The sequence below is a fragment of the Apodemus sylvaticus genome, chromosome 1 (genome assembly GCF_947179515.1).
Source record: "Apodemus sylvaticus chromosome 1, mApoSyl1.1, whole genome shotgun sequence".
NCBI classification, from domain to species: Eukaryota; Metazoa; Chordata; class Mammalia; order Rodentia; family Muridae; genus Apodemus; species Apodemus sylvaticus.
Genome location: NC_067472.1, coordinates 201605132 through 201626409, shown reverse-complemented (window position 1 = coordinate 201626409; position 21278 = coordinate 201605132). Strand labels below are relative to the sequence as shown.

At 52.2% G+C, this 21278-nt stretch overlaps 2 protein-coding genes across 3 annotated transcripts; both read right to left on the bottom strand.

Annotated features, from left to right (window-relative positions):
- Positions 1 to 532: 532 nt before the first annotated feature.
- On the bottom strand, positions 533 to 5502 carry Apoc4 (apolipoprotein C4). The gene is made up of 3 exons (XM_052180991.1): positions 5218 to 5502; positions 1094 to 1226; positions 533 to 758 (listed from the first exon to the last, which is right to left on the bottom strand). Exons 1-3 carry the CDS (start codon positions 5291 to 5293, stop codon positions 593 to 595), a joined length of 375 nt encoding a protein of 124 aa, XP_052036951.1. The 5' UTR covers positions 5294 to 5502; the 3' UTR covers positions 533 to 592.
- Positions 5503 to 13066: 7564 nt separating this feature from the next.
- Apoc1 (apolipoprotein C1) lies at positions 13067 to 16886 on the bottom strand. 2 transcript variants are annotated; one of them, XM_052171379.1, is made up of 4 exons: positions 16862 to 16886; positions 15619 to 15698; positions 15121 to 15268; positions 13067 to 13225 (listed from the first exon to the last, which is right to left on the bottom strand). In XM_052171379.1, the coding sequence occupies exons 2-4, from the start codon at positions 15674 to 15676 to the stop codon at positions 13165 to 13167; spliced, it is 267 nt and encodes an 88-aa protein (XP_052027339.1). In that variant the 5' UTR covers positions 15677 to 15698; positions 16862 to 16886; the 3' UTR covers positions 13067 to 13164. The 2 variants fall into 2 exon arrangements, with proteins under 2 accessions (XP_052027339.1, XP_052027331.1); XM_052171371.1 differs by lacking the exon at positions 16862 to 16886 and adding an exon at positions 15826 to 15924.
- Positions 16887 to 21278: the final 4392 nt, after the last annotated feature.

Sequence of the window (21278 nt, the reverse complement as noted above, 5' to 3'; positions counted from 1 at the left end):
TAATAATTGGCACTCTGTCACATTAACCTCTCAGCTACCTTGTCATCCCCTCAATAAATGTAATTTTAAAAAGAAGACTGGGTTGGGGCGGGAGCTGGGGCTCTTGTGTTGGGCCCTGGGTTCGATCCCTAAAATCTCCCCCTACTGTCTCCCACAAAAGAGAGACAATCCCCTAATTCCTGAGAGAGATAGGTGTGGTTGGGTGTTGTGGAGGGCTTCCTGGATTTGTGGAACCCAGTTGGAATACTGTGTAAGGTCTGCATTTCTAGGAAGAGAGGGACATTGTGAGGATGTGGGTCATCAGACCCATACTGGCCTCCAAGGCTTTGCCGCCAGAATCTGACCTGGCGCCTGGAAGTCTCCTGTTGGCTTCCAGCCGGAACCCTGTGGGCAGCAGGAGGGTTGTCACTTTGGCCCCTTCCCCTAAAGCTTTCCTTGTGTCCTTCCCAGCCAGGTGACAACTTTTCTACTTATTAACTCCTAGATATGACGAAGGTTGACCTCTGGCCTCAAGAGGAGTCATGCATCCGGCAGCACAGATCAAGAACGAACACCTTTATTGTGGGTGCCGGGGAGGGAGGCGCCTGGCACTTTAACCCTGGGTCCGGGCCCTGCAGAGCAGTCTGGGACACAAGCTGTGAGTCTTGTTTAGGAGGTGGTCTCTGGAGCTCTGCAGCCAGGCCTGTGTTCGGGGACCCAGGTCTTTCAGGTGATCTTCATAGTAGGTCTGCACAAAGCCCTGGACAGCTCCAGGGCCCCTGTGTAAAGGGGACATCTCAGGTGATAAAACAGATACTACAGGGGTTCGAGCCCTTTTACTTCTGACCTTCTTCAGACTCAAGACTCCAGAGTCTTTGTACTCCTCCCTCAGACCCAGGAGTTCAGGCCCCAGACCTCCTCCCTCAGACCCAGGGAGGGGTCCAGGCCCCAGCCCTCCTCCCTCAGACACAGGAGTCCAGGCCCCAGCCCTCCTCCCTCAGACCCAGGAGCCCAGGCCCCAGCCCTCTTCCCTCAGACCCAGGGTCTAGCCACAGACTCTCTTTCCCCTCTAACTCTGGTGTCCCCTTCCAGCCAATCACCAGAACTCTCTCACCAGAACCACTGCCATCTATCCCTGGTTCTGGTCACCAGCGGCTCCACCATCTCCATCACCCTGGCCCTTACCAGGCTCCAGCGGCTGCTCTCAGGGCTAGGCGTGGGGCTTAAGCTTTCTGTAGACACGGATGCTGGGGGAAAGCACAGGGGGGCTTGAGATCTCACAACCCTGTTCCTCTCTCCCTGCATGTGACTCCTGGGGACAGGTAGCTCATCTTTGTACCTAGACACCCACATCACCCCTTATTACAGGCCATGCCTGATTTCACCTGGCCTGGACTCAGTTTCCCATTCTGTAGAAGGGGACACAATGATGTCCTTTTTGGAGGGCATTGTACAACTTAGGAGCAAGTAACCAGGAACGCACCAGGGTATTGCACAACCTTGCTCAAGCTGGCCTGTTGACCTTCTGACAGACACCACAGCCTTCTGTCTGCCATGAGCTGTCTGTTCCTCACTGTCTGTCCCTCCCCTGTTCCTCGGTCTCCTGAGACTTTCCTGCTCTGTCTGCAACTCCGCTTTCCACCTGTGCCTCCCTCCTCTAACCACCTAGCCCTCCTGTCCAAGGACAGCAGCTGGCCCAGAACAGCCCGTGCCTACCAGGCCGCCCCACAAAACCAGCTGTCTGCTCCTCGCCCTGAGGAGCAAAAGCCTGCTAAACTTTATCCTCTACCGTGGACACATACACACACACACACACCTAGGTAGAGACTCAGGCCCAGATACTACCTGGCACACAAGGACTACTTGCATTGTTTGTTTTTTAAACATTTTTTTGAATTGATTTATTTATTTACTTATTTTTTTAAAGATTTATTTATTTATTATGTGTGAGTACACTGTTGCTGTCTTCAGACACACCAAAGAGGGCACCAGATCTCATTACAGATGGTTGTGAGCCACCATGTGGGTGCTGGGATTTGAACTCAGGACCTCTAGGAGAGAGCCGTTGGTGCTTTTACCCGCTGAGCCGTCTCTCCAGCACTATTTTATTTGTGTTGTGTGTAAGGTTCTGTCTGTGGGCACATAAACAAGTGCACCACCTGTGGAGATCAAAGGCGTTGGGTTCCCTGGAGCTGGGGCGACAGGCTGCTGGGAGCCCAGGAACTGAACTCCGGTCTTTGGTCCTCAGTAAGAGCAGCGCATGCGCTTAACTACTGAGCTACCACTGAGCCTCCCTCTAGCCTCGGATCACTGTTGTTGTTGTTATTATTATCGTTGTTGTTATTGTTTTGAGACATGGCCTCTTACAGTCCTAGCTGACCTCAAGTAGCCAAGAATGACCTCTGACCTCAAACTGCTGATCTTCCTCCAAAGTGTCAGGCTGATGGGTGTCTAACCTCCTGCCTGTTTTATGACGGGATAGGGCTGGATCTCAGGTGCGGGCATGCTACCTAAGCTTGCTACCAGCTGGGCCACATCCTCTGCTTGTCCAGAAACTTCCTACATAGCTGAGGCTAGCCTTGAACTCCTGATCCTCCTGCCTCTACCTCCCACACACTGAGGTTCCAGGAAACACGCCCATAGCACATGAACTCTAGTCCCAAGACCCTTATGAAGCCTCGTCCGTGAGGTCGTTTCCTGTTCTGTGGAAAGGGGCACTGGGCTAACATGAGAGGCACACAGAAGGCGCTGGCCAGGCCCCCAGCACTACCTTGGGAGATGCCTATGCACTTTAACACAGGACCTCCCTGTAAAAGCCCAGCTCACCTGGAATTCACTGTGTAGACTAGGCTGGCCTCAAACTCACAGAGATCCTCCTGCCTCTGCCGCGTGAGTTACTGGCATTATTTTGTGTGTATGAGTGCTCAGTTTGTCTATCTGTCTGTCTGTCTGTCTGTGCACCGTGTATGTAGCCAGTGCCCACAGAGGTCAGGGAGCACCGAGTCCCCTGGGACTGGAATTGCGTATGTTTTTGAGCCACTATATGGGTTCTGGGAACTGAACCCTCGTTCACAAGAGCAGCCAGTGCTCTTAACCACTGAAGAACCTGGCCTATCCTGATTTATTTATCTTTCCTCCTTCCTTCCTGCCTTCCTTCTTTCCTTTCCTCCCCATGCTCCTTCCCCTCCTCCTGTTTTGTTTTTCAAGACAGGGTTTCTCTGAGTAGCCCCGGTGATCCTAGAACTCTCTCTCTGTAGACCAGGCTGGCCTCGAACACACGGAGATCCGGCTGCCTCTGCCTCCCGAGTGCTGGCATTACAGGCGTGTGCCACCACTGTTAAGCTTCCTAATTTTTTTCTTTAGTCGATGAGTCTTCCCACGTAGTCCATACTGGCCTCAAAAAGCCCCTTTGTCTCAGTGTCCCCAGTATGGGACTTTAGGCATACATGTGCCTTTTAGGCATGGCTCGTTAGATGATTGCATTTTAATTAACTTATTTATTTTAATGGGAGTGGATGTTGAACCAAAGGCCTCGTGCATACTTAGCAGGTGCTATGACACTAAGCTATAACTCCAGGCCATTCTGTCTGAAAATTGAAAGAAAAAAGGGCTGGAGAGATAGCTCAGCTTTGTAGACCATTGGCTGGCTGCTCATTCAGAGGACTCAGTGCTCTCCCAGAGGACCTGGGTTCAGTTCCCAGCACCCACATGGCAGCTCACACCTGTCTGTGACCTTAGTTCCAGGGGGTCTGACACACTCACGCAGACACATGTGTAGGCCAGACACCAATGCTCTGAAAATAAAAATAAAATAAAATAAGAAGAAAAAATTTTAAAATATTTGTGTGTGTGTGTGTGTGTGTGTGTGTGTGTGTGTGTGATATTTCTGTGTGAGAGATCCTCTGTGTCTCATGACCCTCGTGTGGAGGTCAGAGGGCAATCTTCAGAAGCCTGTTTTTTCCTTCCACCGTATGGGTTCCAGGGACTAACCTCGGGTACCCAGGTTTGTGTGGCACGCACCTTTACCCACCGAGTCACCTCATGGGTCCCAGTTTCCTGTACTTTTAAAAACTGAGAGCTGGGGTGGGCTAGAGAGATGGCTCAGAGGTTAAGAGCATTAAGCTATCTGAGCTATCGCGAGTTCAATTCCTAGCGACCACATGGTAGCTCACAACCATCTATCTGTAATGGCATCCTTCTGTGTGTGTGTGAAGACAGCTACAGTGAACTCATGTACACTTAAAAAACACAAAAACCCCCAAAACAAACAAATAAACAAAAAATCTGAGTGTCGCTAAGCTGTCAGGAGGAGCCTCAGTCTGCAGTCCTCCTGCCTCAGCCTTTGAATAATTGGGATTAAAGATCCACACCAAGGTATTCTGCTTTTGAGATACAATTTTGAATGCACGAACAAAATATAAAGCTGTGTGTGAGCACACACACACAGAGGCAGGCTCCTCTGTAGCCACACACTAGGACCTTTTCATACATGGACTCTGGAGAGAGCAAGCACACACGTGTGCACCCAGGAAGTGTTGCATGCTTGTGACTCCAGTGACCAGGAGGCAGAATCAGGAAGATCAGGAGTTCAAGACCAGCCTAGGCCACCTGAGATCCTGTCTCAAAACCAAACCAAACCAAAAACTACAAACAGCAGCACACCCACAATAAACGGTGTCAAATAACAGCAACAGAACACACTTGTGGCCATGGTGGGACATATGCAGTTTTCACAACTGCAGCTGGGGCCCAAGGGCTGCGGCCAAGGCTTTCGTGGAAGGGGTTCTTCCCTTGCATATGGAAGGCCCAGAGTTCAATGCCAACATCACACAAACCAGGCGTGGTGAGGCGTGCCTGTAATCTGAGCACATCCAGGATGGAGAAAGGAACGTTCGGGATTCAAGATCATCCTTAGCTGTATCTGGAGTTCAAAGCCAACCTGGGGTACATGAGCCCACATCTCCAAAGAACAAAACCAAGCCGGGGGTAGTGTTTGCTTAGCATCCGAAGGCCCAGTGTGTGCATGCGAGTGTGTGTACGTGTGTGTGCACACATGTGTGTATGTGTGTGCTTGTGTGTTCACACACGTGTGTATGCATGTGAGCGTGTGTGTGTGTGTGTGTGTGTGTGTGTGTGTGTTTTGCGCTCCTCTTACATAGCTACTTTCCCACTGGTGAAGCCACAGTCGTGCCCCACCCAGGGAACACCCCCACCCACAGCAGGCCCCCAACTCCTCACCTACAAAGCAGGCCAGGAACAGCACAGAAAGGCAGCGTGATGGCAGGGTCTGCGGCCTGCATCTCAGCAGGGACATTTCTGGGGACTCTGTCCCTCTGTCCCCCGCTCCGCCGGGGAAGGGACAGGCAGCACTGGGAAGAGCCCTCCCCTTGTGACCTCTCTTGGCAGGACTTCAAAGTGATGGAGCCAGTGACAGTCAGAGGCCATGCCACCCGTGCCTGCCTCCTCTCCCACACAGAGTGCCGCTCGCTCGCTCGGCCTCAGGGAAGACAGGACGCCCCTGTACTGACTCCACAGGCCACCAGAGTTTTCCTGGACTCAGTTTCTTCCTGTGAGAATTGAGCCCATAATCTACACTTGAGAGACTGGTGTGTGTGAGGTCCCTTCTAGCTCATGTTTGTACAGATGGTTGTCAGCCACTCTCCAGCCCTTGAATGCTTTTCAAACTATGTTTATTTAGTGTGTGTGTGTGTCTGTGTTTGTATGTGTATCTCTCTGTGTATATCTATGTCTGTGTGTGTGTGTGTGTGTGTGTGTGGCTGTGTCATTTTCAGGAGTGGCTTCTGTCTTTCTACTGTGGATCCAGGGATCAAACTCCAGTAGCGAGGTTTCACCGCAGGTACATTTACCTGTGAAGCAATCCTGTGGCTGCCACCGCTCTCCTCCTCCTCCTCCTCCTCCCTCCATTCCTTCCTCTCTCTCTCTCTCTCTCTCTCTCTCTCTCTCTCTCTCTCTCTCTCTCTCTTTAAATAGCTCATTATAGTATGAACTCATAAACCTTTTGCCTCAGGCTCTTGAGATCTACAGTTTCTTTCTGTCTTTTTTTTTTTTAAAGATTTATTTATTATATGTGAGTACACTGTAGCTGTCCTCAGACACTGCAGAAGAAGGAGACAGATCTCATTACAGATGGTTGTGAGTCCCCATGTGGTTGCTGGGATTTGAACTCAGGACCTTCGGAAGAACAGTCAGTGCTCTTAACCACTGAGCCATCCCTCCAGCCCCGAGATCTACAGTTTCAAGTGTAAACCACATTAATGGGAAAAATTAATTTAAATATGTTCCATACAAGATTTGGGGATTTTACCAAATCAATATTTAGACAGTGCCTTCCCCTCTGAGGTTGAAATGTGACTGGGTCCCCTGTGGCTACCTGTTTGCTTATCTTCTACTGAGACATAAATTCAGGGCAACCTTGACTGGCCTTGGATTTCTGGTGTTCCTGCCGCTGCCTTCCCAGTGCTGGGATGGCCTCCAGTGCCCGCATGGCAGGCCGACCTTGTTTCCACGCAGCTAATCCCTGATGGGGGCCTTGGAGAAATGGCTCAGGGGTCAAGAACCTGGGTTCGATTCCCAGTACCCTGAGGCAGCTTGAAACTGCCTGTACCTCCAGTTTTAGAGGATCTGACACGTTCACACAAACATACATCAGGCACAACACCAATGCACATGATATACAAATAAATTATACATATAAAAAATGTCCTGGGGCTGGAGAAACAGCTCAGTGGTTAAGAGCGGTGACTGCTCTTCCAGAGGTCCTGAGTTCAAATCCCAGCAAACACATGGTGGCTCACAACCATCTGTAATGGGATCCAATGCGCCCTTCTGGTGTGTCTAAAGACAGCAACAGTGTACTCATGTAAATAATAAATAAATAAATAAAACTTTAAAAAATGTTTCTGATGGTCTTTTAGCTGCAGCCGGAGGAACTGTGCAGAGAGATCCCGCTGTAGACGCCTCAGAAGGCTGAGCCTCACACTGACAAGGCTCCTCACATGTCAGTTTCTCGCTGACAGAAGGAAAAAAAATCACACACAGCTTCTGCTTGCCATGATGCAAACGTTTTAGAAATAGATTTTGGGGTCTATTGCACAACTGTGTCGATGTTCCCAGCACTGCTGACCTAGACACCTGAAACTGGCTGAAGTGGTAAATTTTATGTTCTGTGGTTTTGTTTTGTTTTTCCACATCAGAAAAAGGAAAACAGAAGCACAAACCACCGAACCATAGATCCCCATGTCTGGTTATGAAAAAAGACCTCTTGCAGGACAGGGTCACGGGGGGAGCATGTTTGAGACCGCAGAACTTGAGAAGCTAAAACAAGAGGATTAGTGACTTTGAGTTTAGGTGACTTGGAAAACCGGTAAGCCCCAGACACTCAGGAGGGAGGTGGGGTTTCTAGCCAAAGACGTCTCTTTTCAGCACTGAGACTCGGTGCGAGTCGCGGAGTCTCTGCAGTCTGAGCTAAACTGTGACTTGCTGATTCCCCATTTCCCGGCCTGTAGGCTGACCTGAGACAGGACAGGGAAGGGGTGCAGCCAGACCATAGCTCTCAGTTGCTATTTATTTATTCTTTTTTGAAAACAAAAATTTTTTTAAGCCAAGTGTAGTGGCACATACCTTTAATCCCAGTGCTCCGGAGGCAGAGGCAGGTGAATCACTGTGAGTTTGAAACCAGCCTGGTTTACCGAGTTCTGGGCCACTGAGGCCACGAAGACACCCTGTCTTGAAGACCCCCTAAGCCTCCTGCTCTCGGCGCACAGCTGGGGATCGAAAGCAGGACCAAGGGCAAGTTAGCTAGTACTCCATCAGCTGAGGCCACGTGTGATGGATGGGCATTATTTGGTGTGGGCTTCCGTAGGCACACTGTGCTCAAGGCGCAGAGCAAGTTGCTTTGGTGTTCTCCACAGGTTAGAAAAAATTTTCCCATTGACGGGAATTGAACAGAGGGCTTTGTGTCTAAGCAAGAACCTTACCACTGAACCACGCCCCCAGCCCCTCACTGGGGATTCTAGGCAGGGCTCTGCCATTGAGCCACGCCCCGGCCCCTCACTGGGGGATTCTAGGTGGGGCTCTACCGCTGAGCCTTACCCCCAGCCCCTCACTGGGGGATTCTAGGGCTCTACCACTGAGCCACACACCCAGCCCCTCACTGGGGGATTCTAGGCGGAGCTCTAAGCCACATGCCTACCTAACATTCTTTTTCAAATGAAAGAAAATGGAAGGCTGGAAGATAGCTTAGTAGTTAAGACCACTGACTGTTCTTCCAGAGGTACTGAGTTCAGTTTCTAGCAACCACATGATGGCTCATAACCACTCATCAGGGATCCAATGCCCTCTTCTGGTATATCTGAAGATAGCTACTGTGTCTCATATACATTAAACAAACAAACAAATAAATACATTAAAAAAGAGAGAGAAAAAGAGAGAGAGAGAGAGAGAGAAACTGAGACAGTAGTTGGTGATGAGGTCAGGGTCTGAATCTAGCTGCCTTTCACTCTTGCACCATGCTGGGACAGCCTATGACCTTTCTCATGCAAAGCCTACAGCCCAAGAGGGAGGCTAAGGTGGGGGGGCTGGGGCTGAGGAAGGTCTCTGTCCTTTGCCCTTAAGCCAAAGTCAGCATACAGGGTGGCTATGGGCTGTTTGCTATTTGCTCCTGCAATGTTTGCTCTTCCTGGGGACAGGGACAAGCTGAAGGTCGTTCAGGGTGGACATCAGGGGCAACTGAAAAACAAGTTTGCCAGGGAGGGAGCTGGGGGAGAAAGAAGAGGGGTCGGAAGGACAATGGGACTGGACGGGCTGGCGATCCTGCCACCCTAGTGTATGTCTGAGGTTTTGGGAACAGCCCTGAACTGTCTTCAAGAGACAGTGCCAGCAAAATCAGCCCTAACCCTCCTTTGATCTCTCTTTTTGTTTTTGAGACAGTTATACTACAGCCAGGCTGGTCTCAAGTTCCTGGAGATCCTGGGGCCTCAACCTTCCAGGTGTCTTCTCTCTCCTCTTGGTCCTTTACCTTGTCGTCCGTGATTGAGAATCCTTGCTCAAGCTGATGAACCATTGCTCAGCACTGCCCCCACCTCCTCACACCCCACCCCCCCCATTCCCACCCCACCTCCTCACACCCCACCCCCACCTCCTCACCCCCCACCTCCTCACCCCCCTCTGGTCCCGGCTCCTCCTCCCATCTTCTACAGGTCTCTAACTGCTCACTTCTCCAGATGGATGTTTGGGGCTCTAGCAAGGAAATTTGGAAATCTTAAAATTTTAAGCCGGGCAGTGGTGGCGCATGCCTGTAATCCCAGCACTCTGGGAGGCAGAGGCAGGTGGATTTCTGACTTCGAGACCAGCCTGGTCTACAGAGTGAGTTCTAGGACAGCCAGAGCTATACAGAGAAACCCTGTCTCGGAAAAAAACCAAAAAAAAAAAATTTTTTTTTAAAAATCTTTCAGAAATTAATTATGTAGGTAAGCAGTGGTGTCACACACTTTTAATCCCAGCACGCAGAATTTGCAGAGGCAGGCAAATCTCTGAGTTCGAGGCCAGCCTGTTTTGCAGAGTTTCAGGACAGCCAGAGCTACATAGAGAAACGAAACCCTGTCTTAAAGCTGAAAACTAGTTGGGCAGTGGTGGTGCACGCCTGTAATCCCAGCACTCTAGGAGGCAGAGGCAGGCAGATTTCTGAGTTCGAGGCCAGTCTGCAGTTCGAGGCCTACAGAGTGAGTTCCAGGACAGCTAGGGCTACACAGAGAAACCCTGTCTTGAAAAACACAAAACAAACCAAAACAAAAAAACAACTGAAAACTAATTTTAAAAACAAAAAACAAACGTAATTAATTATGTATAAATGCTCTCTCTCTCTCTCTTTCTCTCTCTACCTCTCTCTCTCTACCACTAACTCCCATCCCCTATTCTGAATAAACTCTATTCTATACCATGTCTGTGTGTGTGTGGTCCCTCAGGGGCAGAGGTGCCCAGGCAAGGGCCCGCCTGGACACCTTCCCCCACGCCGCCTAGCCACACTCACCTAAGCCCCTATACTCCCCCCTTTAAGCCCCTTCATCATCCTGCTGCCGAAAGTCCTTCAATGGTGCTCAAAGTCCTCCAGGCGTTGTACACAGGTGTGCCCGTGGAAGCTGGCTGGCGTTATAGAGTTGGGAACTGCTGCTATGGATGCTTGGAACTGAAGTCAGTGTGAGCTCTTAACCACTGAGCCATCTCTCCAGCCCAAGGTGCCTGCTGCCAAGAGCCAAGGCCTGAGTTCTCAGACAAGTTGTCCTTTGACCTCAACACAAGGTCAAAGGAAGTAGAGATGCTGAGAGGGGTGGGGTGGGCTGGGGAGGGGTCAAGAGCCCTGTGAGTATGGAAGGTGAAAGACCACGCCAGGCCTGCTGTCAGTAGGCACTGGACCCGTCACTTAGGGTGATAGAAGGCTTAAAAGTTTTGGGAGACTGAGGGTGGAGACATCCAGGATGGGCAGAGGTCACTGGTTTAGGCTTCCAAAATGCCTCATTAGCATGAGGAAGCATTTCAGGAACCTCAGGTGGTGGCGCTCGCCTTTAATCCCAGCACTTGGGAGGCAGAGGCAGGCAGATTTCTGAGTTCGCAGCCAACCTGGCCTACAGAGTGAGTTCCAGGACAGCCAGGGCTACACAGAGAAACCCTGTCTCGGAAAATCCAAATCCAAAAAACTAAAAAAAGAAAAAAGAAAAAAAAAAGATTCTGTAAAACAAAGCAAAGCCTGTGGCACCCACTTTTAATCCCAGTACTCAGGAAACTGGGGCTGGGGGGATGCTGGTTCTTAGAAACCAGCCTGGACTACTGAATAAGACTGTTTCAAAACAACCCAAAGCAGCATTTCCGGGTTGCTCAGAAATGCCATCTAGGCCGGTGGTGGTGGCGCACGCCTGTAATCCCAAAGGGGGGAAAAAAGTAATCTCAGGTGCTGACTGAACAGGTTTTGTCCGGAAAAAGGAAATTGATCCTCTAATCTAACTGAGGCTGTGTGGCATTCTTCCTGTGGAGGGTGAGTATGGGAGCCTAGAATTCCCCAGGCAAGGTCAAAGAAGGGCGATGGCTAAGGAGGAGAGACTCGCACAGGGCCTGCAGGCTATCTTGTCTTCCAGGACTTCAACTCTAATTAGCAGAGTTTCCCCCAAAAGTTACTGCAATAAAGTGTTTTTTTGATAGTATTTCCAAAGAGAGGTAGTGGCACACACCTTTAATTCTGGCAGTTGGAATTGAGGGGGGGGAGTGGGTGTCTCTGTGAGTTCCAGGCCAGCCTGGTTTATGTAGGAAATACAGAGCAAGACCCAGCCTCAGAAAGAAGAAATAAAGTAAAAAAGAATCCCCCAGTGAGGGGCTGGGGGCGTGGCTCAGTGGGAGAGCCCCTGCCTAGAATCCCCCAGTGAGGGGGCTGGGGGCGTGGCTCAGTGGGAAAGCCCCACCTAGAATCCCCCAGTGAGGGGCTGGGGGCGTGGCTCAGTGGTAGAGCCCCGCCTAGAATCCCCCAATGAGGAGCTGGGGGCGTGGCTCAGTGGGAGAGCCCCTGCCTAGAATCCCCCAGTGAGGGGCTGGGGGGTGTGGCTCAGTGGTAGAGCCCCGCCTAGAATTCCCCCCCCCAGGGGCTGGGGGCGTGGCTCAGTGGTAGAGCCCCACCTAGAATCCCCCAGTGAGGGGCTGGGGGCGTGGCTCAGTGGGAGAGCCCCTGCCTAGAATCCCCCCAGTGAGGGGCTGGGGGGTGTGGCTCAGTGGTAGAGCCCCGCCTAGAATTCCCCCCACCAGGGGCTGGGGGCGTGGCTCAGTGGAGAGCCCCACCTAGAATCCCCCAGTGAGGGGCTGGGGACGTGGCTCAGTGGGAGAGTATTTGCTTAGCCTGTATCAGGCCCTGGCTTCTGTGTGAATGCCGCATGTTAAGGTAGGCCTAGCGCCAGGTGGTGGTGGCACAGCCCTTTAATCCTAGTCCTCTGGAGGCAGAGGCAGAGGCAGAGGCATATGGTGTAGGACAGTCTGGTTTACAGAGCGTTCTGGGACAGCCAGGGCTACACAGATAAACCCTGTCTTAATAACTATCCAACTAACTAAACAGTAACGAGAAGACAACCGGGCCCAGCATGGCGGTGCGTGGCTACAGACACAACATGCTGGAGGCTGAGAAGCTGAGGCGCGAAGCTCTGGGGTGAGGTTTGCCATCCACAGCCAATTATTGAAACCCCTTCTCAAAAAACCAAAGCAAACCACAAAACAAAACACCCCAAAGCCAAAAAACCTGACGTGTTTAAATTAAGGAATCATTGTTTTGAGTAAATGATTTAACACTGGCACTGGCACTGTGGTCAGCGAAACTGGGCACTGGCTATAGACCCACTGGTGACCTGGGGGCTCATGGTAACAGTTCCAAGAAGGTCGGTAGCGAGAGGTGGTAAAGCTGCCGTGGAGAAGGCAGTCTGGGAGGACTTCCTGGAGAAGGGGACATGGCGATCTACAGGTGAGTACTGTCTTTCTGGTTCCCTCCTCTGCGCATCCCGTCCGCCCTGTTTGCTAGTCTTCTGAGTTATTATCCACGTGCAGTTTAATGAGTGCCTACTGTGTGCATTGGTAAGCCAAAGCCAGCCTCATCTGGATCACACCACAGCAGGAGAGAGTAAGCCAGCCCTCACGCTAGGCTAGGCATTCAACCCACTCCCTGCTGGCTGCCTGTGTGCCTTGCACCCATAACTTTCCTTCTCTGAGCGTCGATGCTTGGGGTGAAGATTCTTCCGGGAACTATAAAGTGGAGAGTGTGCAGGCGGCCCGGAGCCGGAGGAGCCGGAGAGACGGTGAAGCACTTTAGAGCACTGGCTGCTCTCCCAGAGGACCCCGGTTCCACCCCAGCACCCACCCGGCCGCTCACAACCTTCCCCAGTTTCAGGAGAAGGCCCGCTTCTGGCTTCTGTGGGTACTGCACACATGAACACGCAGGCAAAATTCCACACACATACAAATACAAAAACAAGCAACTAACAAATGGACCCAGTCTTCGCATTACCCCTCCGCCTCCGCCCCAGTCCACAGCACTCAGGGAGCGTTTGCTCTCTACAGGATTTTTATTTCTGCGTGATGAAGAGGGACCTGGCCCTTGGCTTGGACGTCCTTGCTGCTGCGAGGTGGCTGCCCGCAGGGCGCTCAGGCAAACGTGGTTTTCACTTTCTCCTTCACTTTGCTGAATATCTCTGAAAACCAGGTCCTGTGGAGAGAGACGGGCAGGGTCAGCGCTTGCTGTGCCGGCCCAGGGACCCAGACGTCTGCTTCTCCCTCCCTCCCTGTTCCCGTCCTCACTTTCCTCATCCGGTCTGTGGGATGAAAACCCTGGGTTGTGGGGCTCAGTGTGTGTCTCTGCCCCAATTCCCTCATATAAGACCAGAGAATTTGTGTGCTTGTTTTGGGACTACAGGGCTACAGGGTCTCATGTAGCCCAGGCTAGCCTCAATCCTGATATGTAGCAAAGGATGATGACCTTGAACTTGCAAATCCCCCTGCCTGCACCTCCCAAACGCTGGTGGTTTATGTGGGGCTGGAGACCCAGCGTGGGCTTTGCACACCCAAGGCAACACCCAGCCACCTCCCCAGCCCATAGCGGAGAACCGAGAAACCAGAACCCGAAGAACTTCATCTTGACCTGGCTCTCACTGGGCGAGAGGTGGCTAGCAGGTGACCAGAGGGGAAGAAGGACAACCTCAGGATGGACAGACCCCTGGTCCTCTGCAGGTGTCACAAGTGCTTTTAAAGATGGGGATTCTGGATCAACTTCAGAATCCTCACAGGCATTTAAGCACCACGCAATCTTCCCTCGGTCTCCCTCCATCTTCTTGGCACTTTTCTTTTTTTTTTGGTTTTCTGAGACAGGGTTTCTCTGTGTAGCCCTGGCTGTCCTGGAACTCACTCTGTAGACCAGGCTGGCCTCGAACTCAGAAATCCGCCTGCCTCTGCCTCCCAAGTGCTGGGACTACAGGCGAGCACCACTACTGCCCGGCACTTTTTTTTTTTTTAAGTTTTTAAAAAATCTTGTTTGTTTTTATTTTTTGCTGGCTGGGGTTAAAACCTTGTGCAGCTGCACCCCACAGGGCTTGCTGTCTCTGGCTTCCTGCCCACCCCTCTCTAGCCTGTGCTTGCCCAAGCTGTCACCGCTCTCTGGCCTCCATCCTTGGCCCAAGTCCTCCACCCCCACCCCCTGGAGAAGGCTGTTCTCTCTTATCTACAGATCTTCCCGCCCCAGGGCCTTTGCACTTTCCACAGGAAGCTTGCTTTGCCAAGTTTAGGCCTGGCTGGGTATTTGTAATTAAACTCAGACCTCACTTTAAATGAATGATTTGTCTACTTGCCAGATTGCCTAACCAACCTGTTTACAACATACCAGGTGTCTCCCAGGTGTCTTCACCGCCTGCTTTTTTTGTTGTTGTTGTTTTCATTTTGAGGGAGAGCTTGCCTGTACCCCAGGCTGGTCTCAAACTCCTATTTGTGTTTCTTAGCCTCCCATTTCACTGGGGCCCTTTTCTTTTCGGGGGAGGGGGGTGTTGAGACAGGGCTTTTCTGTGTAATCCTGGCTTTCCTAGAACTAGTTCTATAGACCAGGCTGGCCTCAAAGAGATCCGCCTGTCTCTGCCTCCCGGATGCTGGGATTAAAGGTGTGGGCCACCACTGCCCGGCCAGCTGCTGGGCTCCTAAACCAGCATGCCCTAATCTCTCTTCGTAGCCAGTGTAACCTGCAGAGCCCAGACCTGCACAGCTTCGGATGACCCAACTCTTCTACATTCTTTCTCTGTCCCAGAGACTCGAGGTCATGTCCTGTCTCTCAAGAGTACACAGGGAGGGGTCAGGGTCAGCGGCCAATCCTGGCCCTTCACTGCCTGGAAACACCTCTAACAGTCGGCAGGCTGCAAGGACACAGCCTGTCCCCAACCTCCAAGCGCGTTAAGATGCAGTTCTATGACTTCAGGGAAAAAAACGTCAACCACTCTGTTGCAATTTCCCCATTGTGTCAGCTAGGCCTTTTACACACACGCACGCGCGTGCACACACCACACACACACACACACACACACACACACACACACGCCCGTCCGTGCCCTGAAAGGTCCTAACCGGGTCTTGTTCACAATTTCCTTCTGTTTGATATATTCAATGGCTTCCCGGGCCTTGTCTTCCAGCGTGTTCCCAAACTCCTTCACTTTATCCGGTAAGCTCTCCAGTGTGCTGGACAATTCAGGGGCCGCCTGGGCGGGGGCTGGGCCTGCAGCGAGACGGTGGCAAGCCACCCAGTTAGCGTCAGGGAGGGCATTGGACACTTGCACCGCACAGCCCACCTCCCTGTTATTATGCCCCGCCCCTTCTAGGAAGATTAGCCAATCCCAGAGGGTGGTATCCGAGGTCATTGGTTACCAGGTCTTTTCTGGCAGAATTGCCTCCTGCAGCACCCACCTTGACAGAAAAGGAAGGCACCTGGCATCTGGGGTGGGGGACGATCGGAGGGCGGTAGTGCAATGGTGACACAGAAAGGGACCTCAGCGCTTTCCCTCCAGGGTCCTCTCAGCCTGGGCCGCGGGCCCAGGACCAGCCTCACACTTCAAGCCTCTTTCTTACCTTCCAAAGCCATGGCTACGACCACAATCAGGACAGGAAGTGCGACGAAGAGCCTCATCCTGGCTGGCTGGAGGGGCACCCTGGAGGCAGAAGCGCGCGGGCGGGTTAGGGGGGCGTCGCTAGTATCCACCACCGCCCACCACCATCATCCCGCCACCGCAATCCCTTAGCTGTTGGAAGTGGGGCAACACTTTCCCATGCACCAACCTGGATCTAAAGACCTTTCAGGATCTAAAGACCTTTCAGGAGGCCCACAGGGGTGGGAGGATCCCGCACAGAGGTTTAACCGGTTGGGGGGGGGGCGGGGCAGACTGATCGCCCTCCCCCTGGGCCTCCCCCTTGTCTCTGCCCACCTACTTTTTTATTTTTTTGACACAGGATTTTTGGTTGGCCTGGAATTTGTGATCCTCCTGCCTCTGCTTCTCTAGTGAGTGCTGGGGTGACAGCATGCACCAGCACCACCAGCCTGGTCTCTTCTGCCATACTGGTGGATACTGGGAGCCAGATCCCACATCCAGGCATTTTATTTAGCCTAAGGCTCCCTACTGATCAGTAGCCTCACCCCCAGATCTCATTGATCTTCACCCCTCCGCCTATTCACCGTCTCTCTGAGGCTGCCCCACCTTAGGGGGGTCTTACAAACAACCCCCTCCCCACCTCACCCCTTGCTCACACCTCAGGTTCCCTCCTCTCTACCCTCTCGTGGCCCACAAGCCTCAGCTCACGCTCCGCCCAGGATGCTGCCCTCTGGCTCCCTCCGCCTCAGGCCTTTGCATCTGGACACCCTCAGACCTCCTTTGATGCGCTCTGGGGTCCTGACATCCCCTCATCGCCCTACTTTACAAGTTGCCTCTTCAGCTAGTCAAAACTGCAGCCTCTCAGTTGCAAAGCTCTACAGTGCCCCCGACCAGCACACCCGCCATTATTAGCTCTTGCTTAGCTCCTAGGCCCCTGCAGGCCCCAAGCCCGCCTCTCTGCCTGCCCCTCCTTCCACCACATCCTTTCCTTCCCTCAGGCTAGAGTCCAAGGTCCTTCCCTCTCCCCCAGAGCTGTCACTGACCGCCAGTGACCCCTTGGCAGCGGGTGGCTAAGAGGCCCAGACTCTAGGTTGGCTGGCCTGGTGCCCCTGCGACCCACGTGTTAGCCGGGGTGGGGGTGGGGGTGGACAACAGGGGCATGGTGGTGAAAGGGGTGAAACAGAGTCGACCCTGGCTGTGTTGCGACATCTCTGGGGCCAACTCACAGCTTCCAGTCCCCGTGGGCGCCAGCCCTGGCCCTTTTCCTTCTTGAAAGGAGTCCTGCTCCGTCTGTCCGTCTGTCCGTCCTCAAGCACCCATCTGAACAATGTGACAGACTTCAGACTTCCCCCTTTCTCTGCCTGGTGCTTCCGACTTCATCCTCCTCTTTGTTTGTTTTTTTGGATTTGGTTTTTTCCGAGACAGGGTTTCTCTGTGTAGCCCTGGCTGTCCTGGAACTCACTCTGTAGACCAGGCTGGCCTCGAACTCAGAAATCTGCCTGCCTCTGCCTCCCAAGTGCTGGGATGAAATGCGTGCGCCACCATTCCTGGCTGACTCTCTAATTTTTAGTAGGGTCAGCCCAGTGCTCCACGGCTCCCTTCACAATCCTGGTTGTCTAGTGTCTTTCTGTGGCCCCTGCCCCACCTCTGGGTCTGGCCATGGGAGGGGGGCTCTGCCTTTGTTTAGAAGTGAGGTTCTGCTCCTGGTTGTATGTCCTGGTATCCCACCATCACTTGTTAGGTAGACAGCAAGACCGAGCATAGTCTTGATTATAGAGTGCGAGTGAGGCCAGCCTGGGCTACATGAGATCTGAATTGAAAACTAACAAGTAAGTAAATGCTCAGGAGGATGGGGCTGAGTTAGGGTTCTGTCTAAGCTCCGCCTCACAGTTACCTAGCAACAGCCAGTAGGCCCCTCCCACAGTTACCTGGTAACAGCCAGTAGGCCCCCCTCCCCCAGTTACCTGGCAACAGCCAGTAGGCCCTTCCCCCAGTTACCTGGCAACAGCCAGTAGGCCCCTCCCACAGTTACCTGGTAACAGCCAGTAGGCCCCTCCTCACAGTCACCTGGCAATAGCCAGGCAGGCCTGGCCTAATGTAAAGGGGTCTGCTCACCCCCTCCTCGCTCTCTTCCCCCTCTTCTCTCTCTCTTACCTCTCTCAGCTTCCCTTTTGCCCCTCTTGGGCTCTCCTCCCCTCCCTCCTCTCTCCACGCGGTCATGGCCGGCCTCTGCTTCTCTCCTCTCTCCCCTTCTCTGCCTTTCTCTGCCTCTACTACCCCTTTAACTCCCTTCCCCATGCCCTGAGTAAACTCTGTTGTGTGCCATGCCGGTGTGGGGTGTGGCTGGTCTCTCAGCATGGGCCCGCTGAGGCACCCCCTTCCCCCACAGAACATAGTCTCAAACCTCTTTCTCTTTTTGTGATCACAACATTGCCGCCATGACTCGGATCCAGAAACTCTGCAGGTTCGCAAGCCATTTCAGCTACAACCAGGCTCGCTAGCCCTGGGCCGGTAAGCCCCCGCCCCCACTGGTTAGAGCCATGGGCATGGTCCTAGGTATTTCTTGAGCTTGAAGGTACCCCTGTGTTGTCCTTGAGGATGGGAGACGTTCAGTTTCTCACTGAACCCCCAGAACTGCACTCTCTTCACCCCCTGGGGCGGGATCCAGCGACACCCCACTTGAAGTCACGCTGCAGTCTCCCGTGTCCGTGAACCCTGGCGGGACACCGGTTCCCCAGCCCCCTATTTCCCCACGTCCTGCGCCCTGGCCGGCTCTTCCCCTGCCCTCCCTCAGGTGCTGGCTCTGAAGAGGGCTGAGTTCTTTCTGCCTCTTACAATAGCCGTCCAGCTGCCGCTACTTTTGCTCGGAAGCCTCTCATTTTTCCTTTCCCTGACTAAAGTTTTTTGTTGTTGTTGTTGTTGTTGTTTGTTTTGTTTTTAAGGTTGGCCTTTCAACTCCTTTCCAAGAAAAAATAAACGGGGAAAACATAAGGACACCTGTCTGCTAGGAGTGCAGCCGCCTCGTGGCAAGGCAGGCCCCTCCCCAATCTAATCCACCTAAGCCTGAGAAAGGCTGAGAAAGCCTAAATAATGCTTTTCTTCTCTCTCTCTCTCTCTCTCTTTTTTTTGGATTGGTTTCTTTCCGAGACAGGGTTTCTCTGTGTAGCCCTGGCTGTCCTGGAACTCACTCTGTAGACCAGGCTGGCCTCGAACTCAGAAATCCTCCTGCCTCTGCCTCCCAGAGTGCTTGGGATTACAGGCGTGTGCCACCACCGCCCGGCTAAACCATGCTTTTCAACCTAAGATTTTCTCTCTTCTTTATTTAAATGCTTATTTCTCTTTCTAGCATTCTTGTTACACGCCCTAAATTTTCAACTTGTTTAAAAATTTCTTTTAAGGTCCTAAAGCCACCTAATATGCTTCCACAGGTCAGATGAATTCCGCTAGATAACAACCAGTTTCCCTTCTCAGGCCTAACATAATATTTTCTTTTTTAGCCTCCCAGAGCAGGCGTAAAGATGGCTTCCAGGACTATTACAGGCTCAGCATTGTCATCCACCTATGCAGACATCCCCCGCCGCCGGGGTTCTGCTCCTCTGTTGTTCCTCTACAGGTTTATCCCTATGTAAGACCCCCAAAAACTGAGGGTGCCCCAGCACCCCATGCCCCGGAAGGCGACACCCAAATCACTCGTGAGAAACGGTCTCGATGCAATAGCATGAGGATTTCTTTATTCCAGAATTCTGGGTTCCATAGCCGTACCCCATGCAGGGGTAGACGACTGTGGATCCCGAGTGCAGAATTGGGACAGCTTTTATAAGTTTACAACAAAGCCCGCGAATCACAAACTAATCATTTCTTAGCATGGAGAGCCCGAGAAATGTGAGCCAATCCATTTGTACCACTCCATAGTTTTTAGGTCAGTCAGTTTAAATTATCGGAGACCGGGAGCCCGAGCTCAGTGGACCAATTAGTTTCCTATTTTCTTGAATGTCTATAGCTGCGTGAACTCCGGCATAGGGGGTAATGGCGTAAGTTTACCAAAGCAAGATAAGCTTAGCTCATTTCCAGTTACCTTGGGGGGCCAGGATCACCTATTCAAGGCCTTTCTGCTAGGTCTAAACAAAGGACGGGCTCTGGAATGTGACCTTTTACCTAGTTTTTAACAAAGCGAGATAGCATTTTAAACTCCTGATTTCTTGGGGTCATTAGAGTTAGTCTGCATCCTTTCACCTACACCTTGCCCGCTGCCACAGATCCAGCAGAGACAGCGCCCGCCTCCTGAAACCTACAGGAGACGACAGAGCTGCCTTCCTCCAGAGGCCTCATCTGACTGAAGACTCCCGAGACACATGCTGAGATCCAGAGACACGCGCTACAGACTTGAGACCTTCCAGCCGCAGATGAACTCTCTTGCCAAGGCCAACTGGCTGTTGAACTTGGGAATTATTTGATAGTGAGAAAAACATAATGTCTATCTAGATTGATTGGTTGCTGTTTAAAACTGATGTTATTACCCTCCAATTGTATTACCCAATGGATTCTGGGAACATGGTGGCTGTTGCCTTGGAAACAGGTGTATCAGTCACGCTGTCGCCTATGTCACAGGTCTCAGAGGTCCTGATACCAACAGGTTGCTTACTTGCCTCGCATGCAGGAGACCCTAGACTCCATCTGTTTAGCACCACATAAAACAGGGGCTTATTGGGCTGGAGATATGGCTCAGTGGTTAAGAGCGCCGGCTGTTCTTCTGAAGGTCGTGAGTTCAAATCACAGCAACCACATGGTGGCTCACAAACATCTGTCATGGGATCTGATGTCCTCTTCTGGGGTGTCTGAAGACAGCTACAGTGTACTTAAATACAATAAATAAATAAATAAATAAATAAATAAAACAAAACTGGGGGTTAGGATCACACATTGTCTACCCAGCACTGAGGACTTGGAGTTGGGAGGACCAGGGCTCAAGGTCGTCCTTGGCTCTACAGTGAGTTGGCAGGAGAGCAGCTCTGGGTTCCCGAGGCCTTGTTTCAAACCAGTGAAAACAAATCCTTTTCTGTAGAATTCACAACTGAATTCTCAGCTGGGCCTGGTGGAATGAATCTGTAATTCCAGTCTTTGAGGAAAATTCAGGAGGGTTCAGAGTTCAAGGCCAGCATGGCTCAAATAACGGCACAATAATTGAGGTTTTCAGAGGGAGACATGCCCTCTAGACTCTGCATGTTGATGTTTGAGGTAACGAGGCTCTGGGGGGTGTGTGTGTTCCTAGCCTCTGGGCGTGAAGTGTTGCTGTGTACGGCCCTGCCACTCAGCCCACTGACCCATCTTTTCACTGGGCCTGATGAATCATCTGTGGGAGATGAACCATCTGCCTCCACAGAATGCTGAGTTTGATGCCAGGAAAAGTTGCAGGCTCAGGGTGCGCCAGCCCAGCGGCAGCTGAGTTCTGAAGCATTGGCCTGACCCAAGACACAGCTCAAGCCCTGGCCTGCCCTGTTCCTGGGAGCCCTGCTGGGTCCCTGAGAACTGAGGGGGTGGGAGGGGAAGCCGGCCAGGGGCTCCAGCTTCTACCATGACCCCTTTGAGTGCCAGGACGTGGGGGGAATGGCTCTGTGTCCCCAGCATGAACTCACTCCCCATACA